At 41.7% G+C, this 23,182-nt stretch overlaps 1 protein-coding gene across 3 annotated transcripts in view; it reads left to right on the top strand.

Annotated features, from left to right (window-relative positions):
* The window catches only part of TMCC3 (transmembrane and coiled-coil domain family 3), a 132,810-nt gene that overhangs the window by 2,383 nt on the left and 107,245 nt on the right, over window positions 1-23,182 (top strand). Inside the window, exon 2 of one of the 3 annotated variants that reach the window (XM_064702067.1) lies at window positions 18,612-18,782. The exons of 1 other annotated variant lie outside the window; for it this stretch is intronic. In XM_064702067.1, the coding sequence (XP_064558137.1) occupies window positions 18,738-18,782 (45 nt within the window). In that variant the 5' untranslated portion in view covers window positions 18,612-18,737. Of the gene's footprint in view, window positions 1-6,110; window positions 6,141-18,611; window positions 18,783-23,182 lie in introns of those variants that run through there. One more of the 3 variants, XM_064702070.1, reaches the window with a different exon arrangement.

The raw sequence follows: 23,182 nt of genomic DNA, 5'->3' as shown, positions 1-23,182 counted from the left end.
AGCTGGGCCACTGAGTTGGAAAGCTCAAGCTCTTGCATGGGATTTAGTATGGGTCAAAAACTTTGTGTTAAATCTACACTTTACATTTGGTTCATGTTTTCCAAGGCCATCTGTGCTCATAAAGGAGCAATAAGTAAAAGAGTTGTTTGGGTGCCTCATTAACATAACAAAAGCCTGGCTGGAGATATGAAATAATGTCCTTTCCCTTTCTGTTTGAGATGTAGTGAGTTTCCCTTTCTGCTTGAGATGTACTGAATTTCAAGTGTAACGCAGAGAAAGTGGCTCTGTGAAGATGGGTGGAATCAGTGAGGTGTTGGTGCCTCTGGGGAGCTGCTCTCCAGTGGTGTGGCTGGGCTGGGCTTTCCCCAGGCTGAGCCCTTGGCTCCCAGGTAGCTGATGTCCCTGAGGAGCCTGCTGCTCCCTGTGCCTGTCACTGGGGTGGGATGGTGGCAGGGCCTCAGGAGTGACACAGCATGCGCTGTGCAGCACCTGTGCACGTTTGCTCCTGGGCCCAGGGGGACCTCTGGGGCAGAGAGCCCTCCCTGTGCTCCTCAGGTCCCTGCCAGAGTTGTGGGGACAGCAGAGCAGTGCAGGCTGAGTGGAACCCAGCGCTGTTTGTGTCGGGGTGTGCAGCGTGGCACAGAGAGCACCATGGGCAGGGAAGGATGGGCAGTAGCAATGCTCTGCTAGCCTGCTGCTTTCAGCATTCTCTGCTGGGCCTGGAGCTTAGCTCAACAGTTCTTGCCCAGTCCCTGCATCTACTCACCAGCCCTTCTGGCTCCTCCAGCTGCTTGTGTCCAACTCGTTCTTCACGGAGGGAGTACTTTCTAAAATCCTTGGAGTACTAGCGAGGTTATGGATTACTAATTATGCTGACACCGTATTTGAGATGCTTTATAGGAGTTTGATCGTTCCAGACAGAGTCCTCCCCTTTCCTTGTCTCTACACTCTCTTTTCAGACTTCAGAAATGTGATAGCTGTGAGTACAGATCATCCTGGGCACCACTGCTTCTCTTGCTCTTCATGCTGTTCAAAGTAGTTAGAAATGACATAGATGGCACAGACACGTCCAAGTACTTCCTTGCTTGTGAACCCTGTTGTGTAACATGTATGTGCTGCAGCTGCATGTGTAACTAATGCCAGCTGAGGCTGGTCTGTTTGATTTCATTCCACATGAAAGATCTGGTTCTTTTCCTTCCATATGCCCCTCTTTTCACTTAGTTTCTTATTAGTAAGAAAATGCTAATGCATATATAAGCAGGAGGAAAACCCCTGATGTTGTTTTCCTGTTTTTGTGTACCTCCTCCTTCCTGGTCATTCAGATAGGGCAGACTGGCATTGTAGTTAATGGAGACAAGCTGTCTGTTAGACATTGCAGGAATGTGGTGGCAGAGAGGACAGGCTGCATTTCCAGGTAACAGATGGAAAGCCAGTTCTCCAGACCTCAACAATCTTGTCTCTTTGGATTTGTTCCTCTCAGTTTCTCTTGCCAATGACCTACCTGCCTTAATGGACTGTATTAGGAGTTCATTTATTCAGTCTTAGCAGTCTGTCACCAGATCACTGAAGTACATATTACATGTAAATTCTCGCTTATGTCTGCTTATATTATCTCTCTTGTTCATTTTCACTAGGGTAAACAAATTCACATGTCAATTACTGCCAGTGTTATTTCTTCAGGAAGGATGTGCCTACACTTGGAAAATAATGAAAATCAAATACATCACCAAGAAATTAGTACTTAGGAACAACAAAAAGGCAAAATTAGTATGAGCAGAATATACTGAAAATTCAGGCTGGGCTAAACAAAATCTGTGATGAAGATGAAATTGTGTGCTACTTCTGTTTTTATTAGCTCTCATTTAATACTCTTAGGTGGGTTTGGTCTCTGATACTCAATAATCTGTAACTACTCTTTGCACTTATGGGGAGGGAAAGGAAAAAGTCTCAGCCTGTTTAATGTTGTGTTTAATTCATAATGTAGTGAGGAGGGACAAATATACCTTGCCAGGTACAGAACAGTGCTTGCTATAAAATTTATTCATCAGGTATTTCAGCAGAATGAAAGCTTTATTTTTAGCAAGTTGTCATTGTCTGGTCTTTACAATTTGTTGGGCAAAAACTGGGACAATTTGTGCTAATGGGGGAGCATGGCACTGTGGCTCTGCTGGGAAAGAAACTTGCCCTTTTGTAATATTTATCTGCTCAGAAATTGCCTTCAAATAGTATATAATACTGTCAGTCAAAGACTAAATTTCAGGGTTGAGGTAATACAGAGATTTTCCTTTTCAGCTATTTTAGAGGCTCTACTATTTTGACTGCCCTCAGGGAATATGAAATGTGTCAGCAGTTAAATCCATGACAACAGATAACTTACTTAAGCATTAGATTGAGCTGAGTTAACATGCAGCCAATTTAACTGGCTAAGGCACAGGCCACCCTGGCAGAGGGAGCCCTGAATGAATCCTGGCTCCAAGCACAGCAGAGTGGCAGCTCAGACAGGGGGCTCTCTCCTTTGGGAGGAGGACAGACAGACAGACAGAGATTTCTTCTACAGTTGGGCATGCTTGGCATTAGTTTAGGTGGATTTTAGTGAATTTGCAGTGAATCGAGGTGCCTGCAGGTGTTTAAGTGCCTAAAAAATCTCATGATGTGCATGAGGATTTCAGTGGGAGATCAATATCAGTTTTGAAGGACTAGAAAGGATTTCTTTTACCTCAAGCTCCTCTTTGCTAAGGAGTTCATCTTTCCCATCACTGCTTCTGCTGTGGTTTTTTATTGTGATTCAACTGATTAGCAGCAGGATTCATCTCTTCCAGCAGTGTCTGTGATGCAAAACCAGATCAAAATGGGGTCAACATTTTCCAGTGCTTGAAGACTTGAAAGTGGCAAGGATATAAAGGGGACCTAGGCAGTGAGGCTGACACTTCAGGCTCAGCAGTAGTGTTTGCTGTGGCAGACACTAGAGCATGGAGGGATATTTATTTCTACTCAGCAATATAAAATAGGATGTTTAAAAGATAGAGTGGATTTTTCTGCAGTTTTCAAGGTCTTAAGTTGAAAGTACTTTATTGTGGTATAAAGAAATGTCAATGGGATATCTCAGATATATCTACCATCTACTTAAAACCTGCCCTAAGATTTATTTTTTTAAGATTGTACAGTAAATTTCTTAAGAGTGGGCAATAAGGAATCAAAATGTAATGGAAAGTCAATGGGGTTTATGTATCAAAGTCCTTGGGTTCACTTTCTAACATGGCGTGTAAATGACTGATGTGCTTTCAACTTTGTGTTTTGATCTGCCACCTCTGTTGATAAGCAAGGTATAATTGACATGGGGAGAGGAGAGAGGTATAAGGTATAATTGAGGTATAAGGTATATATAAGAGAGGAGAGCAAGGTATAATTGACATGGGGAGGAAGACTAGAAAGTGACTGATTGTTCAGTCTGTGACAGCAGAAGAACTGAGGCCATCAAATGAAACCATCAGGCCCCTGATGTTCAGAGCAGAGGAATGGGCTCTGCATTTATCTGTGAGATTCGTGACCACTGGGTGTTAGGGGGAGCACGAGTTTCCATGGATTCAAGTTTTCACAGAACGTGCCCCTGAGGATAAAGTGAACACTGCTGGCTCAAAACCCCCTTGACCTGCAGATCTGCAGCAGCTGGGAGGGATTCCAGGGAGCAGCATTCCATGGTTATTCTAGTCATGGGAGTCTTCCCAACATATCCACTGTTGGCCACTGTTCCAGCCAAGATCCAGGCATGGATTTAATATGAACCTCTATGTTCCTTACCATCTAGCAGCACAGAACTGAGCTTTGTTTTCTGCTGAACTTGCTTGTGAGATATTGAACCTGTTAGTCATACCCTTGATGAAGCATGTCACCTGAGAAAAGTTTTATGAGTCTGTTTGCTCACAGAATATGTGCATAATTTGAGATTGCAGTTGTGAGAAAAGAAATGGAGGAAGGCTAAGATGTCTTAAACAGGTTGACTTCAGTGAACTAAACCCAGAAGGATTTGATTAAAGTCATTTCTTTTGTTCAAGGTGGCCCTTCAGGGCAGGGGTAGGTCACGATGGCTGGTTGCATGTTCATCGAAATCTTGTCTGTGCCAGGCTGAACATTTCTATTTCCTCTTGTTCTGAGGTGAAGACAAAGCACTTTCTAGCACCAAGGACACAGAGAAGGGCCAGTTAACATCTTTTCCTCTATATGTTCTCCACTGCTGATATACTGTCCTACTGACAAGACAATTAAATCTTACCTTTAAGAAACATATATGAAAAAAATAGGCAGGCATGGGGAAAAAAGGGGAGAGATGAGCTGATTGGAGAGTAAGTAAAACTTCCAAAAGGCTTTGATAGTCTCCAGTTGTAAGGTGAAAAATGGCTAAAGTTCCCCTTTTCTGCCCTGCTCCAACATCTGTGCATATCTTGACAGATCTCATGAAGCTTCAGGACCTTTAAAATCAGGACTCTGGCTCTCTGGTCACTGTATTCCTGCTTCTGAACAATTGATCTTAAGCCCTTGGATTTAATGTAGTTGAACTTGCCCTTGAATGCCAGAAACCATCATGAAAGAAAATGCTTCACTAGCCCATATTATTCTTATCAAAACTGTTTTGAAATAGAAAATTAGGTTTTTATAAAAAAAAAAACAAACAAAACCAAAACCAAACAAAACCCAGAAAATATGTTTCTGAGAAAAATATTACTATTACAATGAAAAATTAACCTCTATTTGAAGAAAAAAAAAGGCAAGCTTAAATCTCTTTAATCTTCTTTATGGGAAATCAAAATATTTTCCAGGAGAAAAATAAATAATTTTTCCCTTACAGCAATACAGTATTAATACTTGATAGTTTGATTCAGATATTCTACTTTTTATCTTTTTATTTGTAAATTAGTTAGTTTTTTGGGTTTGGGGTTTTCTTGCTGTTGTGGTTGTGGTTTGTTTGTTTGTTTTGTTATTTTTTGTATTAGCATTTGCTAGCATATAATTATTCATACCAGTAGACTGATTTGCAAGTCTCCTAGTAGTTCTCCATTCTTTACAGGTATTCTAAAAAACATTTTGTTTCATGTTCTCATTATCTTTTCCAGCTTATTTCTGGACAGATGAATAAACACACTTTTTAATGCATTTCAATTATCTTACTTTTTGTCAAGATGTACTTTCAGGTAACACAATTAATTAAAAGTCCATTAACTGTTTAAAAAGGATGTATCCCCTGGTGGCAAACCGTGGGTACTGGCCTACTTGAGTTAATGAGTGTGAATGGATGTATAATAAATATTGATTTGCTCAAAATAAAGGGGATTTTTGAAATCCTTTTGCTTGCTTTTTATGTTGAAGCCCAAAGAGATATACTTGCCATTGCTTTTTTACCACTGAGATTCAGTCTGTTTGTATATTCCTGAGGCTTAGAGCCTGTTTCACACACAGTGTGGCCAGCAGGCCCAGGGCAGTGATTGTCCCTCTGCACTGGGCATGGGTGAGGGCACAGCTCACACCCTGTGCCCAGCTCTGGGCCCCTCACTGCAAGGGCTGCAGTGGCCAGAGACGGCAGCAGAGCTGCTGAAAGGCCAGGAGAGTGAGAGAGAGTGTGTGAGGAGCTGGGGCTGTGGGGCTGCAGAAAAGGAGGCTCAGAGGGAACCTCAGCACTCTCTATGTAGCCAGGTGGGGCTCAGCCTCTTTTCCCAGGCAGCCAGCAACAGGACAAGAAGACAGAGCCTCAAGCTGCACCACTGCAGATTCAGGCTGGATATTGTGAAGAATTTCTGCATTGAAAGTGTTGTCAAATATTGGAATGGACTGCCCAGGGAAGTGGTGGAGTCACCGTCCCTGGAGGTGTTCAGCACATGGCTGGATGTGGCACTAGTGATACAGTTAAGTTGGCACGGAGATGTTTAGTCAAAGGTTAGATTCAATGATCTTTTCTTTTTTCTGTTCCCTTCTCTGGTGTTGAAAGCAGGGCTGGTTGTCAAGGCTTTCAGTGCCACTTGCAGCTGCCAGGTCAACTACTTGTCTGGGCAAACTGTGCTTTTGTGGCCTGCAGAACACCTGCACAGGGGGCAGCTGAGCACGAGAATAAATGAAAGAGAGGAAGGAGCAGAAAAGGGTCCTTCTGAAGGGTGAGAAGTGTTATATTACATGAATAAATTTCAATTTTTTAAATTACTGGGGAAAAGTGTAGCCAGAGAGCTTTTTAGGCTGCAATCCTGAGTGCTGTTGTTGCAGAAACTGTGTAGAATGAGTTGAGGGTGTGAAGAATAAAATATCCCTAGCCTTGGGTGATAATAGAACCCTCTGTCTTCTGATAGTTATTTATCATTCATTCTTTTAATGTGTGATTCAAGAGGGTTTTTTTTATCCAAGAGTAGTTTTTAACTGAGTCCTACAACAGGTGACTTGTTTCAGCTACTGTTTTCAGATTCTAAATAGTAGGAGTGCAGATTTAGCAAGCAAGAATGTGTATCTACATATATAATACTCGGGCAATTCATGCATGTTGAGACAAAAAGAACAGATTTATATCCTAATATACTGGTGTACCAGTTCTAGGGGTGGGACTGAGTAGTCAAGACTTTTGTACTTGGAGCCTCTACTGCCAGACTACAGAAACTGAATAACTGAAAAAAAAAGGTGAAGTTACTTTTATTCAGTACTCTCTTACACCAAGACAGCATTGGTGCAGAATGAAGGAATCTGAAGTCCCTGGTAATGGATAGTAATCTAATGTAAATCCTCAGGCAAGTGAAGTTAATGTATTCTCGGCATGGTGCCTGGAGTAGGATGGGGGGAGGAATGGGAAGGGATGAATCAGCTCTCATGTTTTGCAAGATCCTGCCTTCTAGTTCAATATTGTCTTGTTTTCTTTGCCTAAATTTATTCCTGACAGGTGGTGACAGAATGTTTTCATTAAAGAAAAGTTTCCTAGAATTGCAGAAATCGTATGAATTCTCCTGTGGCAAACTAGCATTCAGACTTACAAGTGGCCATATTCTCTTTGCCAGCTCTTAAAAGCTTAGGAATTCCTCATTGCTGCCTAAAATCCCTTTTTTCCCTGGGCCCCATTATCCAGCAGGGAGCACAGAAGTGCAGCTCCTGCTGCTGACCCATGCACAGAGGGAGAGCAGCTGCCCAGGACTCCTGCAGTTAGGCTGAACCTTGTCCCTGACATTGCTGTCACCCTGACCCCAGGTGGGCTTGAGGCAGTGCCAGCATGTGTCCTGACCTGCTTTTGCACTGCTTGATGTTGAATTATGGATCCCCAGTGACATTCTTCTGCTAGAGCCTCTCAGGGATGGGTGTACCGTTTTAGAACTGCTGTCAAGAGAGGGCAAGCTGGTGCTTTGACAAGCTGGGCATGGAAACAGTGCTCTAAGAATGCTGCTGTAAGAATGACACAGGTTGTTAGCACTGCAGAGGGTGCTTGTGCCTCCTTGGGGCACACCTGGGAGCCAGAGCAGATCCCAGGGGACAAAGCCATGCCTGTTTGGGTGGGGATCGCTGTGCCTCACTCCGTGTGTCCTCGAGAGCCGGTGGCTCGAGTTTACTGGAACCTTCCCTGCCTGCTCTGGTTTCCCACTTGTGGTTCCTCAGTGAATGTGGGATCACTGTCAGACTGTGGCACTGTGGGGACAGATGAAAAAAAGGCTATCTGTGCCTGAGAAGTTAACCAGAGAGCTCCTGTTTCCAGCTCCAGGGACTGTATGTGGACCAGGTTTCCATGGGCGAGGTGGGACAGGGCAGAGGAAGAGGAGCTGCCCGATGAACCAAGTGCTGCTGTCGTTATTCTCAGCAATGCTGAGCACTCTGGAGGTGGTTTTTGAATGCTGGTTTTGGTGTGCTGATCCACCACCTCCAGAATAGCCTGCCTGTAACAAGTGCTCAGGTGTTCAGGCTGGGTTTTCTGTGCTCTGTGATAACTATATTTAGACAGAATACAATTTAGAAATGGAAGACACAAATCACTGAATCAGAGGGAGTCATGGCATTGAATCAAATGAAGAAAAAGTAATACTTTCCCCAGTGAGTTCACTTGTTTCTTGCTTCTGGGGTCCATTTTGATTTCATAAGCACATTCTCTTACTTGGCACTGCTTCTGTAGGAATTTTTAAAGTATGTGTGTGTTCTTAGTATTTTTGCTGTGCTTGAGATCAGCACTGTTGACCTTACTCATTTGAATGGGTCACTTCCCTGGGCCTGTGCAGCAGTCCTGCTCCTCCACAGGATGGATTTGGCAAACAGCTGTAGAGATGCTAACGAGGGAGGTGGAATAGGAGGGGTCACACCACATGGCTGAGCGTGCATTGAAAAGCCCTTGCCTTGATAGAACTTAAAGCTTGTAGGACTTGCCATCTTCAGAGTGCTTATAAGCATTAATGAAGCCTCATGACACCACCACAAAGTGATGTAAATATGTGTTATCACTGTTGTACATGGGAGGGCAAGAGAGAAAATTTTCTTGTACCAAGGGGAAAACCTATAGTTTTAAATGACTGTCTTATCCTAGACAATTGGAAATTGGCTTTCTAAGTTGCTGTGTTGTAAAAGTATTCACTTGTGTAGGCACATGCATCAGTGCTCTCCTGAACAAAGAGATGTTCCTTAACTAGTGCTTGGGAAATGAGTGCAGCTTTGAAATAACTGAATGATTCTGCAGGGAAAAGCTGTGAAATTTTTGTATCTATCACTGAGCTTACTAAGGGGGTTTTTTATAGCTTGTTAAGCAATTTCAGACTTCTCTCATGTGAGTTCTCCTTCCCCATAACTCAGTTTAAAAAGAAAGATGGAGGAGAGGGAAAGAGACAGCGCCTTCAGCACACATGAGGAGTGGGCCTTGGGTCTCTGGGCAGTAGCTGGGAGGAGAGAGTAGCTGAAGGAGGGTGGTTGGGGCTGAGGATGCCTGACAGAGCTATGGTGTGAAAATTCAGCCATTGCACAAAGCATTGCTGGGACCTTCAGGGACTCTTCTGCTAGTTCTGCTGGAGCATCCTTTTGTGGTCATTGTAGGCCCTAGTCTTTGTCCTCTCCTACTGCTTGTTATTGTCACACTGTGTAGCCAATGCCATTTCAGTGTAATTGTACCCTTGGTGCATCCACCTCCTCCCATCTGTATTTGTTCTCTGCTCCTAGCAGCTCTCTGGCAACCTGCCACATGAGATATAATCTGCAGCCTCACGTAGAGAATTACTGTACTCTGACCTCCCCTGTGTTACAAACTACTTCTGCTTCACAGGGCTTAATCCTGCCAAGAGCTAAACTCTGCTTCAACCAGGCACCCCTGGGGAAACTGCCTTCCCACAGGTGGATTATGGTTTAGAGCAGTGCATGTGTGGAAATACATTGACCACTAAAGGGTAGAAATCAGGATGATGAATGAGGTTTTTCAATGAAATCTGTAAACTAATTCTAGCTGTATAAAAGAACTTTCTTTTTGGAGGGGAGGATCTTCTTTCATGAGTAAAAAGCTAAGGTAAAAATGAAAACCTAGTCAGGATTACTAATGCAAACACCATAAGGTATGTGTTTTACTGGCAGTACTAATGTTTTCTGATCAGCTTTCAGTGAACATAATTCAAGACTTTTATGTAGGTATTTATACAGCATTAATCTAGAGATTCATGTGAAGTAATATCTTGTAAGACAAATACTTAGGTATACTGAAGAACTAGGACACAGATAATTACATTTCTGATCAAATTAAGTATCTGGGTATTGAAATATCCATTAAACAACCTTTCTGAGGCATTTTAAATGGCATAAAACTCACTTGCTGGATCCCTGCTGATTCTGATGCACATTTCTACTCAATTTCTCTGAACTGTACAGTCTGACACCTCAGTTTGTTCAAAGGCTGATCAGGTTAATTTGCTCACAGTAGCATTGTTTCAGAAGCTACAAAGGGCATTTTTTCTGTACCTTAGGTAGCTTCACAATAACTGTTTCTGCAGGCATTTCCCTTTCTGCTCTCCTTCCAAAGGAGATTCTCCCACAAACACTGCCTCCCACCTTCAGTCATACTGAATGGACATACTGTCCTCTTGGGGTGCATCCACCAGTGGAGCATCCTTTCAGAATTACCTCCAGGCTCTGTGACTGGCTTCTTTAGCTCTAGTCCCCATCTCCTGCTGTGTGAAGTTTGTGTAGCTCTTTCCAATTCCTTCATGGCTTCTCTCTGGTCCCCTTCTCTGGCTTTCAGTGCTGCTCCATGTTCTCTGCAGTCAGTGGGTGAGGCAGCGATCAGAGATGTTTTCTTCCCCTCTCTTTCACTGCACCCCACTTGGCCACTTCTTTCCTGAAAGGCCCCTCAGAGCCATCCCCTCTGCATGGCATTGCCTTGTGAACAGGACTTTGGGTACAGGTCTCTCTTAGCTATCTTATGCTGCTAGGAAGCTCTTCAGATAATGAGGTGAAAGAGGGACAAAAATTACTCAAAATGAAGGACTAGATTAATGTATCCACTGTCTTCCTGAAAACAAAGGGGCAGGTGATGCCCCAGGTCTCACTAATGCTATATTTGAGAATTTTCTGTAAGCCAGTGGTACATGCTGCTGCTCAGGAACAGGACTCCTGGGATGCTTTGGCAGTTGTGAACCTTTGTGTGCTCTCTATGGGTGCTTCCCAAGAAGGTGGGCTGATCAATGAGTAAAATGTTTGGTTATCCCTCAGACTCTGGCTGTGTGTCTTACAGTGAGTCTGTTGCCTCACAAGTACTGTTGTGTACTTCTGTGTTTGGGGTAAACACCTGCGATTGAATTCATATTGAGAACTTCTGTGTACTCCTCACCAGTGTCTACAAAAGGAGGTATGTGAACTCATATGCTGAACTTACCCTGTTTAAGTACTTACTCTGCATTGCTACAACAGACTAAGAATTAGCATCTGCATGTCACAGTTTTGTAGTACTAGTTTAAACCAATTGGGCTGTGTATGATTTGCCTTGTGGACTTTTCCTCTTGCTAAAAACAGGTGATGATTAGTGCTCAGTGTAAGTTAGATATGAGTAAAATGTTGTTCAGTTAAACAGCTTGAATAAATGGTGCCATTTTGTATGCCTGTTTGGAGCACAGAAAATTAATCTGCTTCCAAATCTGGATCCCTACCACTGGATTTGTGGGTTTCTAGAAGTTTCTGACCTAAAGCCCAGTTTACTGTATAGTTACCATAATCATGCTATCCAGCCATGAGCATGTAAACTGCACAGATTCTGTTTGGGAATTACATTGTGGAAATATAGACAGATCTGTTTAATGAGGTGTAAAACCTGTTTTGTGTGAAATGTATAAACTTCACTTATCCATGAGACACAAAGAATGAAGGATAATTTTGATAATCAAGCTTTCTGAATATGGCAGGAATATTCAATATTCAACAGGAGCATTAAGAGTCATGACCTCATCTGGGATGACACAAAGCTGGTATAATCAAAGTGCTTCTGTATTGCATTCAAAGGATTTAATAGTATTTAATGTTTGGGCTCCAGTTTGGTAACTGTTGTTAGTATCCAACTCAAAAAGACCAAGTAGGTCCAGGAGCTTCTCCCTGCCATTGCTGGTATTCAGTTAGCTGTGACTGGGGACAGAAGAGGAGAATTTAGTAGCCAACTTCTTAAAGAGAGCCAGTGTGCCATTCCATAGTGTGCTTGCAGACTTAAAATAATCTTGCTTTCTCTAAAAGTTGTATTTTAAAGTTTTAAAGATAAATCTCTTTTTTGTTAAGGTTCAAAGCTCAGAATGTTTTGAAATGTTTTTCTTGCTCATTTAGAGAAAATCCCACTTAATTAGAATTAATTACTACTCCTATAGTGATATTTGAAATAAAGACTATCTTGGATGATCAAAATAGGAAAAGAAAATAAAAACTACACTAAAACTCATCATATGAACTTTACTGGTAGAATTTTATTAACTCTGAATGTTGATATTCACAAGTTCATCCATCCTCCTGTCTCCCACTATTGTTGTCTTTTGGTTTTTAAATCCATGGAAGGTTTTTCAGCCAACTGCAGTTGAAATAAACTTCCCATTACCTTGCCAGAATGGTAGGGATCAGCTCAAAATCATCTGAGTCACTGCACTCTGATGGGATCTGTGTTTACATTCTTGACATGAAATAGTCTATTCTCCCATTTGAAATGCAGGTAAGGTAATAGTAAGTGAGAACATCCTCATGTGGATATGTGTGGACAGTTGTGGTGTCTCTCCAGCTGTTTAACTGCTTTGCATTCTGCCAGACTGTGTACTGAGTGTGTCTTCTGCTGCATGGGCAGAGGGAATGTATGACTCCAAAGAGATGCATCAATGAATAGATGTTTGTCTGTCAGCACACAGCCTGGGTCAGTTCCTGGCCATTGCCCATCCTGAAGTCAGCTGTAGGCAGATGCTGCTTTATCATTCTGCCATGTGGTTAACTTGGAACAGGGTCTGTGGCCTGTCCATCACCTCACTGGCTTTTTGAACACTTTGATCCATTGGTTGAAAGGGTGCCAAGTGCAAGCTCACTACTGGGATGCAAAGCTAAATCAAAAGTACCTGGAAGAAAGAAAATATCTAAAGCTAAATTCAGGTAGTTCTGCTGTCTCTTCCTAATGTGTTCTTCTGCATAGCATGTGGTAGCTGGAGGTGGGTGAGCCATACTTTGTGGTAGAGACTGCAAAAATAACAGTGGTTTAAAGTCCTTGCATTGTTCACAGCAAAGGACTGCCTGAAAGCTGAGGAGTTCTTTGCAGGGCAGAAGACTGGCTGGATACAGAAGATCAAGGGGGACCTGAACTCATGGCCTTGTTATTTTCAGATCAGTTAGGCTCTTATAGGACAACCCAACAGAAGGTTCTGCAGTTGGTGAGCATTTACTTTCTGACCCATTTCTTTTTCTTGTGCTATGTAAAACTGGTACTGTACCCTGGCACAAAACCAGCAGCTGGTTCTCTGTGCCCATGGGATTTGGAGATTCAGGAGGGTCCTTATTTTTGCATTCAGGAAGTTTGTTAAGAATCACACTCCTACTATTCTCTCAGACTGACATAGTCTCCTTTCTGTAGGTGGCTTTATGTCCCTTTCACCGTTCATTTAAAATGGTGGCCAGGTCTAATATAGCAGCAAATCAATCGACACAGGATGTCTCTGTAGTTCATTTTACCATATCCACTAGGAACTTCCTGCAACTCCACTTGCAAAGACTGCATTTATCTGACAGCTTGTCCTGTACATTAGATGTGAACTAGAAAATAACTTGTCAGAAGTGACTTTGTTTGTTCTTGCCATGCTCAGAGAAAGAGCAGAATCTTTATGGTCTTACATGTCAAAGGTTTTATAAAGAGAAAACAGGTCTGGCTGTTACACACAAAAACATAAATTTTCAAATGGATGTTGCAGTGCTTGAACAAAGTATCTGAGACGTTTTGGTTTTCAGAACAAGACGTAGCAATTTCTGAGAAAATAATACATGTGAAAGTACAAATGCCAATGAGGTACGCTCTCACTGTATCACTGCAGTTTCTGTAGAATGACTTGATTCACTTAAATTAAAAGTGGGAACTCTATGGAGTTTTGTAGAGCATAGGAAATGTCAGGGAAAATTTTCTCAGGTAATGTTTTAAAGCAGTGCCACCTTATGGTTCATTTCAGAATAGGGATGTTTGGTGTCCCACCCTTGCAAAACACTGCGTGCATCTGGCTGGGCTTTCTAACTTTCTTAAATGGTCGCTGTCCATGTTTCTGATGGGGGGGTGATGGATTATACCTTTCACTATCAGGACTAATTACAGAGAACAAAATGTGATTATTAGCTTGCTTCTCAAAGAAAAGCTGTTCCTTCTGTACAACACTCAGCACATTGCTCTCACAGGCAAAAAAAAAATCATCCTTCAAGCCCATTCCTCCTAGATTCCTTGTATGACTGCCTAAGGCTCCTCTTTTTGCTGAAATGTTGCATTCTGACCCAATGGCACAATCTAACATTTTGGTAGCTGCAGCCCATATTCATCATACCTAGTCCTGCTGTCCTGCCATTCAAGCCATGGTAAATAATTGCTGGCTGGTCAAGAGCTTTGAAATTCTGCCATCACTGTTGCTCACATAAACTGAGGATCCCTAGGTAGGTTTCATGGATCTGATGTGACTGTGCATCCCAGGAAGATGATCTTAGAAAAATCCTTGCAGGAAAAACGGGTCCTCTCGGTCTCTTCCTGCTCCTGTTCCAGCTTGTGGCAGGAGTAGCTGCTGTTTGGATGCCTAAAGCTTGGCAGAGCTACGTGGTTCTGTGGCTGCTCTGAGTTCCTTCTGAAGTCAATTACGCATTGACGTATGCTCCTGTGTTAATTACAGCTACTGCTGCAGCTTGGTGACCTCTTTTGTCTGCAGTAGCCATAACAGTTTGCAAATAATTCTCGTTAGCCTGTGAGAGAAATCCCACTAAATTACAGGAGAAAAAATCCTAAAGATACTTTAATTAAATTTTAGGTATAAAACTAGCAGTTTCTTCCAACAACTGCAATGCAGAATTCCCAGAAGTGGTATTAAGAAATATGGGTTTCTTTGCTGCCCTGCTGAAAGCAGAGAAGTCTATTTCTTGTGGAAATTACTATTTGAGCTGGAATGAGAAGTGACCCAGAGATGGATGTGTTGGAAGCAGCTGGGACTGATGTTCAGCTGTTACTGCTCTGCTGCTCAGTGCAGTTCACACAACCATCACCACCACCATCCCCAGTGTTAGCCCACCACTGCTTGCAATGGGGTTAAAATCAACCAGGAGCCATTAATTAAGCTTTGACTCTCTCTGTTGAACTAGTTTATACATATGCAGACTGTTCTTCTTTCTTTTAGGCAAACAGACACTATGCAGCATCTTTACTGAGCATTGTGCAGAGATGGCCAGCCCAGCATGGCTGTTAAATTCCCTCAGATTCTAGCAGCAATGCCATTTATTATAGAAGACAATAAAGCTTAGTAATGAAAATCACATCATTAATACTAGCTTAAATATAGGTGTTGCTATAAATTGATATTGTTCACAAAGGTGTGTATATCTAGGCCTGTGGCTACAGAGAATGCTGTGGAAACTCAGTTTCCTATGGTCTTGAGCCTTTTCATTCACAGGCTTTTAAAAACTAAATTAAACTACTATTTTCTGGTTTTACCATGTATCCTATACAGTTCCTATACTTTTTCTTACAGCCTTTATTCTGTCAAATGTTTCCTCAGCTACATGCAGCCTGTCTCATTGAAGTTAATTGGCCAACAAAATCTAAACCTTGGTATCCCTCACTCTGTTTTTACAAAATACACATCATATTTGAGCCCATCAAATTTGATATCTCCAGTATCTGTCTGATTGGCCTGAGATCATTAGAAGTTTATTACATACATATAAACAGACTGATCCTGGAAATCTGATTTTCATAGGGAGCTAGGCTAACTAAATCTAGTCAAAAGTATGGAAATTACAGCCAGTGTAAGACTACAAACCTGAAAACTGAAAATACGGTGGTAGAAGAAAAGAGTCCAAAAATGCAGCTGCCTTGGAAGATCATATGAAACCTTTTCCATCACTGCCCTCCCTCCATGGTTCAAGGAGTACTGCAGTGTTTCCTCCTGAATGGCTGAGCTCACAGACTTGGGCCAGGTTCCCCTTGGGAGCAGACGGGCGCAGCTTTGCTGGCCGCAGGTTCAGTGCCAGCCGCATGCTGAACGCCAGCTGCAGGTGAGCACAGTTTGGAGCAAATGTACAGTGTACCTTCAATTGTCTGTTTTCATGACACTTGAGAAAACTCTGCTGCTCTGCCTCAGGGCATCCATAGCAACTTTAATACATGGTATTGGTTTGTCAGACCTGCCTGTGATTTACGCTTCTGCTTGACATTATTTCTCTTTAGTTGATATTTCCCTTTCATTGTAATAAAGTTTTTTTTTTTTTCATGTAACAGTGACTGTATGTGTTATACAAAAGTGAGAGAACTCAGTGATGTGGAACTTAATCATGTTTCCCCGTGCCCTTGATATAATCTTTCAACAGCATCAACACTTTCAGCAGTGAATTCACACTCCAATGCATGATGAGTTTATTGGTGTGACACAAACTACTAGATACCAAAATTATATATATTTGGGAAAAAAAGTAACTACAGCATTTATAGCAGTTTCTGGTAATTTCAGTACAGATTGAGGTGACTTCAGACACATATGGTAAGTCATAAAAAACTTCTGAAATATCTAAACATGTCCATGTCTGTGTACAGCCTGCCATGACAAGCTGGTATGCTGATTACATGGGCTGGATGCCAGAGCTCCCTGCTCATCCAGGAAACCTTACTCAGCTAAACAGGACTCTGTGACTCTCAGGTGTATAGTGCTGATTATGCTCAGCAGCACATTTGCATTTATGCAGTCCCACACTGCATTATTAGATGAATTGAATGGTTTTAATTCTCCAATTCTTTGAAAAAAAGGGGTTTAACTTTTAGGAAAAAAAGTTGACTTCCAAAAATTAGTATATTCTCATTAGAAGTGTGATAATAATGGAGTAATTATTATAGCTTTGTTTTGAAGTCTCATTTGACTTATAATTTTAAGAGTGTAAATTTGTTTTATGTAGATTTGAGACAGCAGTTACTGGTGTGTCTTTTGTTTTTTATAAACATGTTTTATGGAGACAGAAGGTTATTTTATAAAGTATTTTCTACCTTTAGCATTATGTTGCTGAAATTGAGAGACCAAGAAACAAGATTTTCAAAGATTATGCCAGATTCTTTAATTCCAGGTTTTTTCCTATATGAAAGAAAACATGTAGAGTGTTCAGGATAATACAAGTAGAGAAAGTGGGTTTTGGTTTGCTACTGAGGAGAGATTTCCTGTGGCTCTACAGCCTCCTGTATTCAGGAAGGCTTATAGTTGTAGGAAGACTAATGTTGCTGGCAAGGCACAACATTCCACAGCGTGTTCTAGTGGTTTTCTCCCATCTTTTCTCTTTCTTCCTATTTTTTCTTCCATCACAAAGAGAAGCCTTTTATCACAGTTGTTTGTTTTAACATTCCCTGGCATCTAAGTATGGTCTCAGGTATAAAAGAATAACATAGTATTTTTCCAGCCCTCTCCTTGCTATTCATGGTCAGGTATGAAGATGGGCTGACCTTTACTTGCCTTCAGCATGTCTGAGTGCCAGCCTCAAAGGCTTGCTTACACTTGTGTACAAGATCTCACTCTATGTGTATGTGGCTGTTGGTTTATTTCTCTATGTTAGAAAATCTCTCAGCTTTGTGTGAGGTGAAGAGACTGAAAACCATGCAATGTCTTGCTAGGGCTTTTTTACATCTGCCAAAGCATTGTAGTTTGTGACACCCAGATGTGACAATGTTCACCGGGGTCCGAGGATGAGGGAACAGACCAAGATCTGACTCCATGTTTCAGAAGGCTTGATTTATTATTTTATGATAAATATTATATTAAAACTATACTAAAAGAATAGAAGAAAGGATTTCATCAGAAGGCTGGCTAAGAATAGAAAAGGAATGAATGATAACAAAGGCTTGTGTCTTGGACAGAGAGTCTGAGCCAGCTGACTGTGATTGGCCATTAATTAGAAACAACCACACGAGACCAATCACAGATGAACCTGTTGCATTCCAGAGCAGCAGATAATCATTGTTTACATGTTGTTCCTGAGGCCTCTCAGTGTCTCAGGAGGAAAAATCCTTTGGAAAGGATTTTTCAGAAAATATCATGGCTACACTCAGACTCTGATCTGTTTCTAATAGCAGCAGCAGTAAAAAAACTCAGCTTAATTTTATACTGCTTACTTTTTAATGCATTTGCAACCTTTGTATTATCTTTGCATTTTTAACAGAGGATTGGATTTTGGAAAATTCTATCTGTGTCATAAAAAGAATAGTGCTGATTTTATCATACTTTTTACCTCAAAGGTGCACAAATGTACAAGAATTTGCACAAAGGGATTAAACATGCAGCACAGAAAACGATGTGTTATCCATGCTTCTCATATGAGGGAATTTTGTTTCAGTTACACCTCTTGGTGCATCCCCTGGAAAATTATTGTAGATGCTACAAGCTGTGCAGGAAAAGAGGTTCCACTAATGGACATGGGTAATTAGTATTATGTCAGCCTTCATGCTTGTATGAATCCTGCTGCAGGATCAATGTGTGAATCTGGGTGAGCTGGAAGTGGCATAGGCTCTAAAACATAATATAATGCATTGTCTTGCAGTTTGTTGTTCAGGGCTCTGCAGTAAATTCTGCCACTGGAGTACTCATTGCCTGGTTTTGTCTTTCTTCAAAGCCCTGCTATGCTCTAGAGGAGTGCATTAGGATGGAGAGCTTTGGGTAGTTGAGCTTTTAGCCTTCTGCTCTGTTGCATCCTTCCAACGTGTGCTGCAAGAGGAAAAGAAAAATAATTGTTAATGAGGGAAATCTTACTTGGAGCTGGGCTCCCTGCAAGGGACGCATGAGCCCCATCTCCTTGCAGAAACCAAGCCTGTCATGTCCTCTACCCTAGATTCTCTGAGTACAAGTAGACCAAGCTGCCACAAGCTCTGTATCTGCAGTTGTGATCAGCTCTGTTTATTCTTGTACATTCTGTTTTCCCAGGTTTAGGTTCTGAACAGCTGTTGCACTCTGAATCCAAAGCTTCCAGAAAGCCATGAGGTACCTGATGACTTCAGTGGGCTCTAGAGCTGCTCTCAAATCCTAACTTCACTGCTTCTAGATGATTAGATGAATTTATTGGAAATGGATAAATCAGCAAGATCTCCACGCAAGGTACAACACAAGTCCTTCTGCTTTACCTGTTCTGAGAGTTATTGCCCCCCTTCAGATTAAGGGATACTAAGGAATACCAAAATTAGTCTGTGATATAATACTGTAATATAATCTTGTACTTTGTATAGATGGATAGAGCACACACTCTGTGTAGATACATAATTACAGCAAGACCTTGGCTACTCAAAGACCCACAGAAGTGAAACAGAGTAGTTTGTTCTGCCATCTCTAGTGTGGTTTCAGATTAGGCCCTTACAAGGGACAAGGGCTCATGGTGTTCTTATAGGCAGGCTCCTTGTGGACCTTCAGGAGACAGGCTCTCTGCATCAACTTTTCTGGGAACACTGCAGCTGGCAGACAGGGAGGTCCCTGTCAGGTTTAACATGCTTAAAGGGGGAAATAGAGTGCAGGTCTGCATGTAGGCTGCCAGAAGACACCAGTGCCTTCAGCTGGCCAGGAGTGTTTTCTAAGAAAGGAAGCTGGAATACTGGGAAACTCATGGAGCAGGCAGTTTTGCCTGTATCATCTGTGGTCAGTTCAGGCAGGTGCTGCATTTTGACTTTCAGAAAAATTCACTTCCTCAAGCTCTTGCTAAGTGTGTAGCTCACTTGGGCTCACCATGTTGCTTACAGGCACTTGCTAGACATGTTTTTAAGGACAGATTACAATATTCAGAGATGTGAATATAGATTTTATTTGAAATTGTTATGAATTTGTAAATTCACGATTTTTTGAACTTTATGAAAAAAACAAAATCACATTTATTTGACACAACAATAAGGATGCACAGAGAAACCTGTGTGTTGTGTTTATAAAGAGACCAGAAACTAACCAGATTTACTGTAACCATCCCCTTTTCAGAAGAGCTAGAGCATGAGTGTAACTGTACAGCTTTGCCCTTGAAAGGAAAAGATTAGCAAATATTTATTTTATTCTTTTTCAAAATCTTATCCAGTAGCACAGAATAAACCAGAAGTTTTTATGGGGAAATGCAGTGCCACTCTCTAGATTTAGCAGTGGGATTGTATTATGTATTTATGACAATTGTAGCTGTGGTCTCTTCAGATCCATGTTGAGACCTCATATCAAGGCTGTGTGACTAAGGAGTTCAGAAACATCTCCTCAACCAGCAGCAAGAGGCATTGAGTTTTGAGCCCAATTCTGTGTTTCTTCCAGTGTTTACTGAAAGTCTGGGCCCTGGATCTTGTCTGATACTCAGATCTCAGTTAGTGAAGACCATACCCAGGCTCTGCTACCTGCTGAGCCTGCATTGCTCAGTGAGTTAAGGAGAAAGCTGATCTGTGTGGGTGTCTGTGCTGACACCACCAGCCCTGGGCACCCACCATGCCTGCCACCTGCCTCCAGCACTGCCCAACTGCCCAGCTTGGTCCTTCAGCGTGGGGCATCCCTGTGCCAAAGCGCATGTGGCAAATTAATCTCCAGTGGGCTTCTCCACTCTCACAATCCACCACCCCCAGGACTGAGAGGGAGGTGCTTGGGGGAGCATCAGCTGCCTGAGGCAGCAAGAGGATGCCACTTGGACCCAGGAAGACTCCAAAGTATGCCTTTGGGAGGTACAACAAACTTCATCTGGCATGCAGTCTCACAGCCACAAGTCTGCTTCATCAGAAGAAACACTCTTCAGGTCTTGTCATTGTACCCCAAGGAGGGGCTGGTGGTCTGCAATCACCACAGCTCCCAGTCCACAGAGCATCCTGAGGGCTCTTCCAGGGGGGGCCATTGCAGTTTTCTGAGAATCATTTGCCCTTCCTCTCATGCAAAAAAGAATGCCACTTAATGGACTCTGCAAGACATTTTGGCATATTTTAATGCAAAACAGTCTGCAGAAATAGAAGATCTGTTTACATTTAGCTAATGCTAAAACTGGGTATTTCAGTTTCACTTTGACGATGATTACAGGAATGAAGGTATGACAGAATAAATCTTCAAAGATCATCCAGTTCAAAGATCTGTTGTATACTGAACAGTTTACATCTTGTGAAAGATTTGTTGATTGTGATTGTTTCTGAACCGGTCTCTCCAAGCTGTAGATCTAGTCTCACTTTAAGAGCATAAGGGTAAAGGATTCTTTTCATCTACTCTTGTAGTTTAAAAGGGGATGCTTCACAGTTGCTCTTTGATCTGATTTCAAGGTCTGCCACAATGCAGAATTATTTTTTTTCCTACCTCTGCTGAGGACTCATGAGAGGTTTTCAGCTATTGTTGCTTCATTTGAACAAAATAACAACACAACCTTGAGGTCCAGCATTCTTTTCTGGAAACTATTCAAAGTCCATTAAGTTATTAAATAAATCAGCACCTAGTAACAGATTGCTTAGGATATGTATGGATGCAATCTGATTCAGTAATAAACAACTTGGCAATGTGTATATTGCCAGATATTTTTTCCTGTGCTACAGGACGGCAGGGCCAGGTCAACATCTGAGGCTTTTGATTGTTTGAGTTACAGGTGGGCAGCAATTTTAATTTTCTATAGTTCACCATGTTTCTGCATGATCTGGAAAGAAGAGGAGGATCCAGCTGAATCAATCCTGTTGTGTTATAACATTGGCAAGTGGTAAGAAGTCATCCTGTTGTTATGGTGCAGTGCCTGTTTGGGTGCTGCTGGTTACCTACCAGCTGGCTTGAAGTGAAGGGGTTGATATGTCTCCTTGTTTACCATTGGTAATCAAGTGTTTAAGATCTTCAGAAGGTAAAGAGCTAGAAAAGGGCAAAAAGGTGTCAAAGATTTGTCCCTTCCCTTCCAGTTTTCCTTTGGCTGAAGAATTTCACTTTGGGCAGCAGCAGTGACCAATCTGTCTGGGAAGAAGTGGTTGCCAGGCTTGGGTCACAACGTGGATCTGGTAGCTGAGAGCACCATGAGCTGAGCTCCCATGTACCCCAACCTATCTCTGTGACCCACAAGGCACTCATCTGGTTTCACTGTCTCTGTTCCCCCACAGGAGGGGAAATCACAACCATTGTCTTTGGAGGAGGGCTGTGAGGCTGCCCCCATTAGTGTTGGGAAAGACCCATGAAATACAAATCAAAATAACATTTGTTGTCTTTCACATTGGAATAACTCACAGTCAGAATTTCCTTCTAAAGAGGACAGCAGTTTGTTTAAAGATGTGGTTCACAGTGATGTTCTTACCATGGTTTTAAAAGCACTTGCTTGTTCCTGTTGCGATATTTCTCAGAGTGGTTTGGTGAACAAGAAAGAGGAAGCTCTGAAAGCAGCTGTTTAAAAAATGCCATCAAAGGCACAAAATAATTTGAAAACCAGACAGGCTCTGCTACTCTTTGTTAGCACCTTGTATAGCAATAAACCTAATTGCTACAACTGTGGCAAATAAAACTATGATACTTGTGTGCCTCTAACACAATAATTCTTTCCCAAATGGTGTCTGAGAGGAGCTGAAGCATTTTATTTCTCTGTACTATATGACTTAAATAGCCCTTTTTTAATAGCAAAGGTGATGGCTTCCATTCATGTATTTATCTGAGGACTGTATATTTGGTTTGTTATATCAAATGATCTAGAAGTAAGAGCTCAAACCCCTGAAGATACAGTAGAGTATTCAACACAAAAATATGGGAAGAAAATAAAGTATGTACCTTAGCATGGTTTTTATACCAGATGAAATATTATTTCCATTTACAGGCACAAGAACTAGTTTTATGTTTGTGCAACATTATCAGTCCACAACAATGGGCAAATGCAAACATAAGGTGGGGGAAAGAGAAGGGAAGGGGGATGTTGCAGTGGACTGGCATCCTTCCTCATGACACCAGGAGTGCACATCAGTTCAAGTTGTTGCTGAGGGTTGGTGCTGCCTCTGATTATCTGCTGCCAGTTTACCTTAGTTTTTGTCCTTCATGGAATAAAACATAAAGTTAAGTTAATCAAATCTTTAGAGATATAAAGTGGACACAATTTTCTTCCAAGAGATAAAGCAGACTTGGTGATCCTATCACATCCATAAGAATGAAACATTGGTCAGATTTTTTGATCTGAAAATCCAAGGTATAATTGCTTTTCTAGTCACCTTATTTTATTTTAATTAACATTAAAGTTTTAAACAATAATATATGATTTTGTTGAGAAGACTTTGAATTTTTTGTTTTGCTAGGAATACTTGTTTTCACTTTGTAAATTCTCATGGGGGAGGGGGGAAAATATCGATCAATTTTTCACTTACTAAAGGCCATCAAGTGCTACAACAGTGATTATTCCTCTTCTTATCTCACCCAAGCAGTAAAAGTTGATACAGGAACAAATTTTAGAGAGTTTTGTGACAGGTGAAGTCTCTCAGTGTCTTTCAGTATCAGTGGCCAGAGCTGGATGTTTTGAAAATCATGCTTGGGTTTCTGAAGAGCCTTTGCATGACAGCATTAGG

Source organism: Zonotrichia leucophrys, chromosome 1A (assembly GCF_028769735.1).
Source record: "Zonotrichia leucophrys gambelii isolate GWCS_2022_RI chromosome 1A, RI_Zleu_2.0, whole genome shotgun sequence".
NCBI lineage: Eukaryota > Metazoa > Chordata > Aves > Passeriformes > Passerellidae > Zonotrichia > Zonotrichia leucophrys.
The sequence above is the reverse complement of the archived record's forward strand: the minus strand, read 5'-3'. Positions and strand labels throughout refer to the sequence as shown.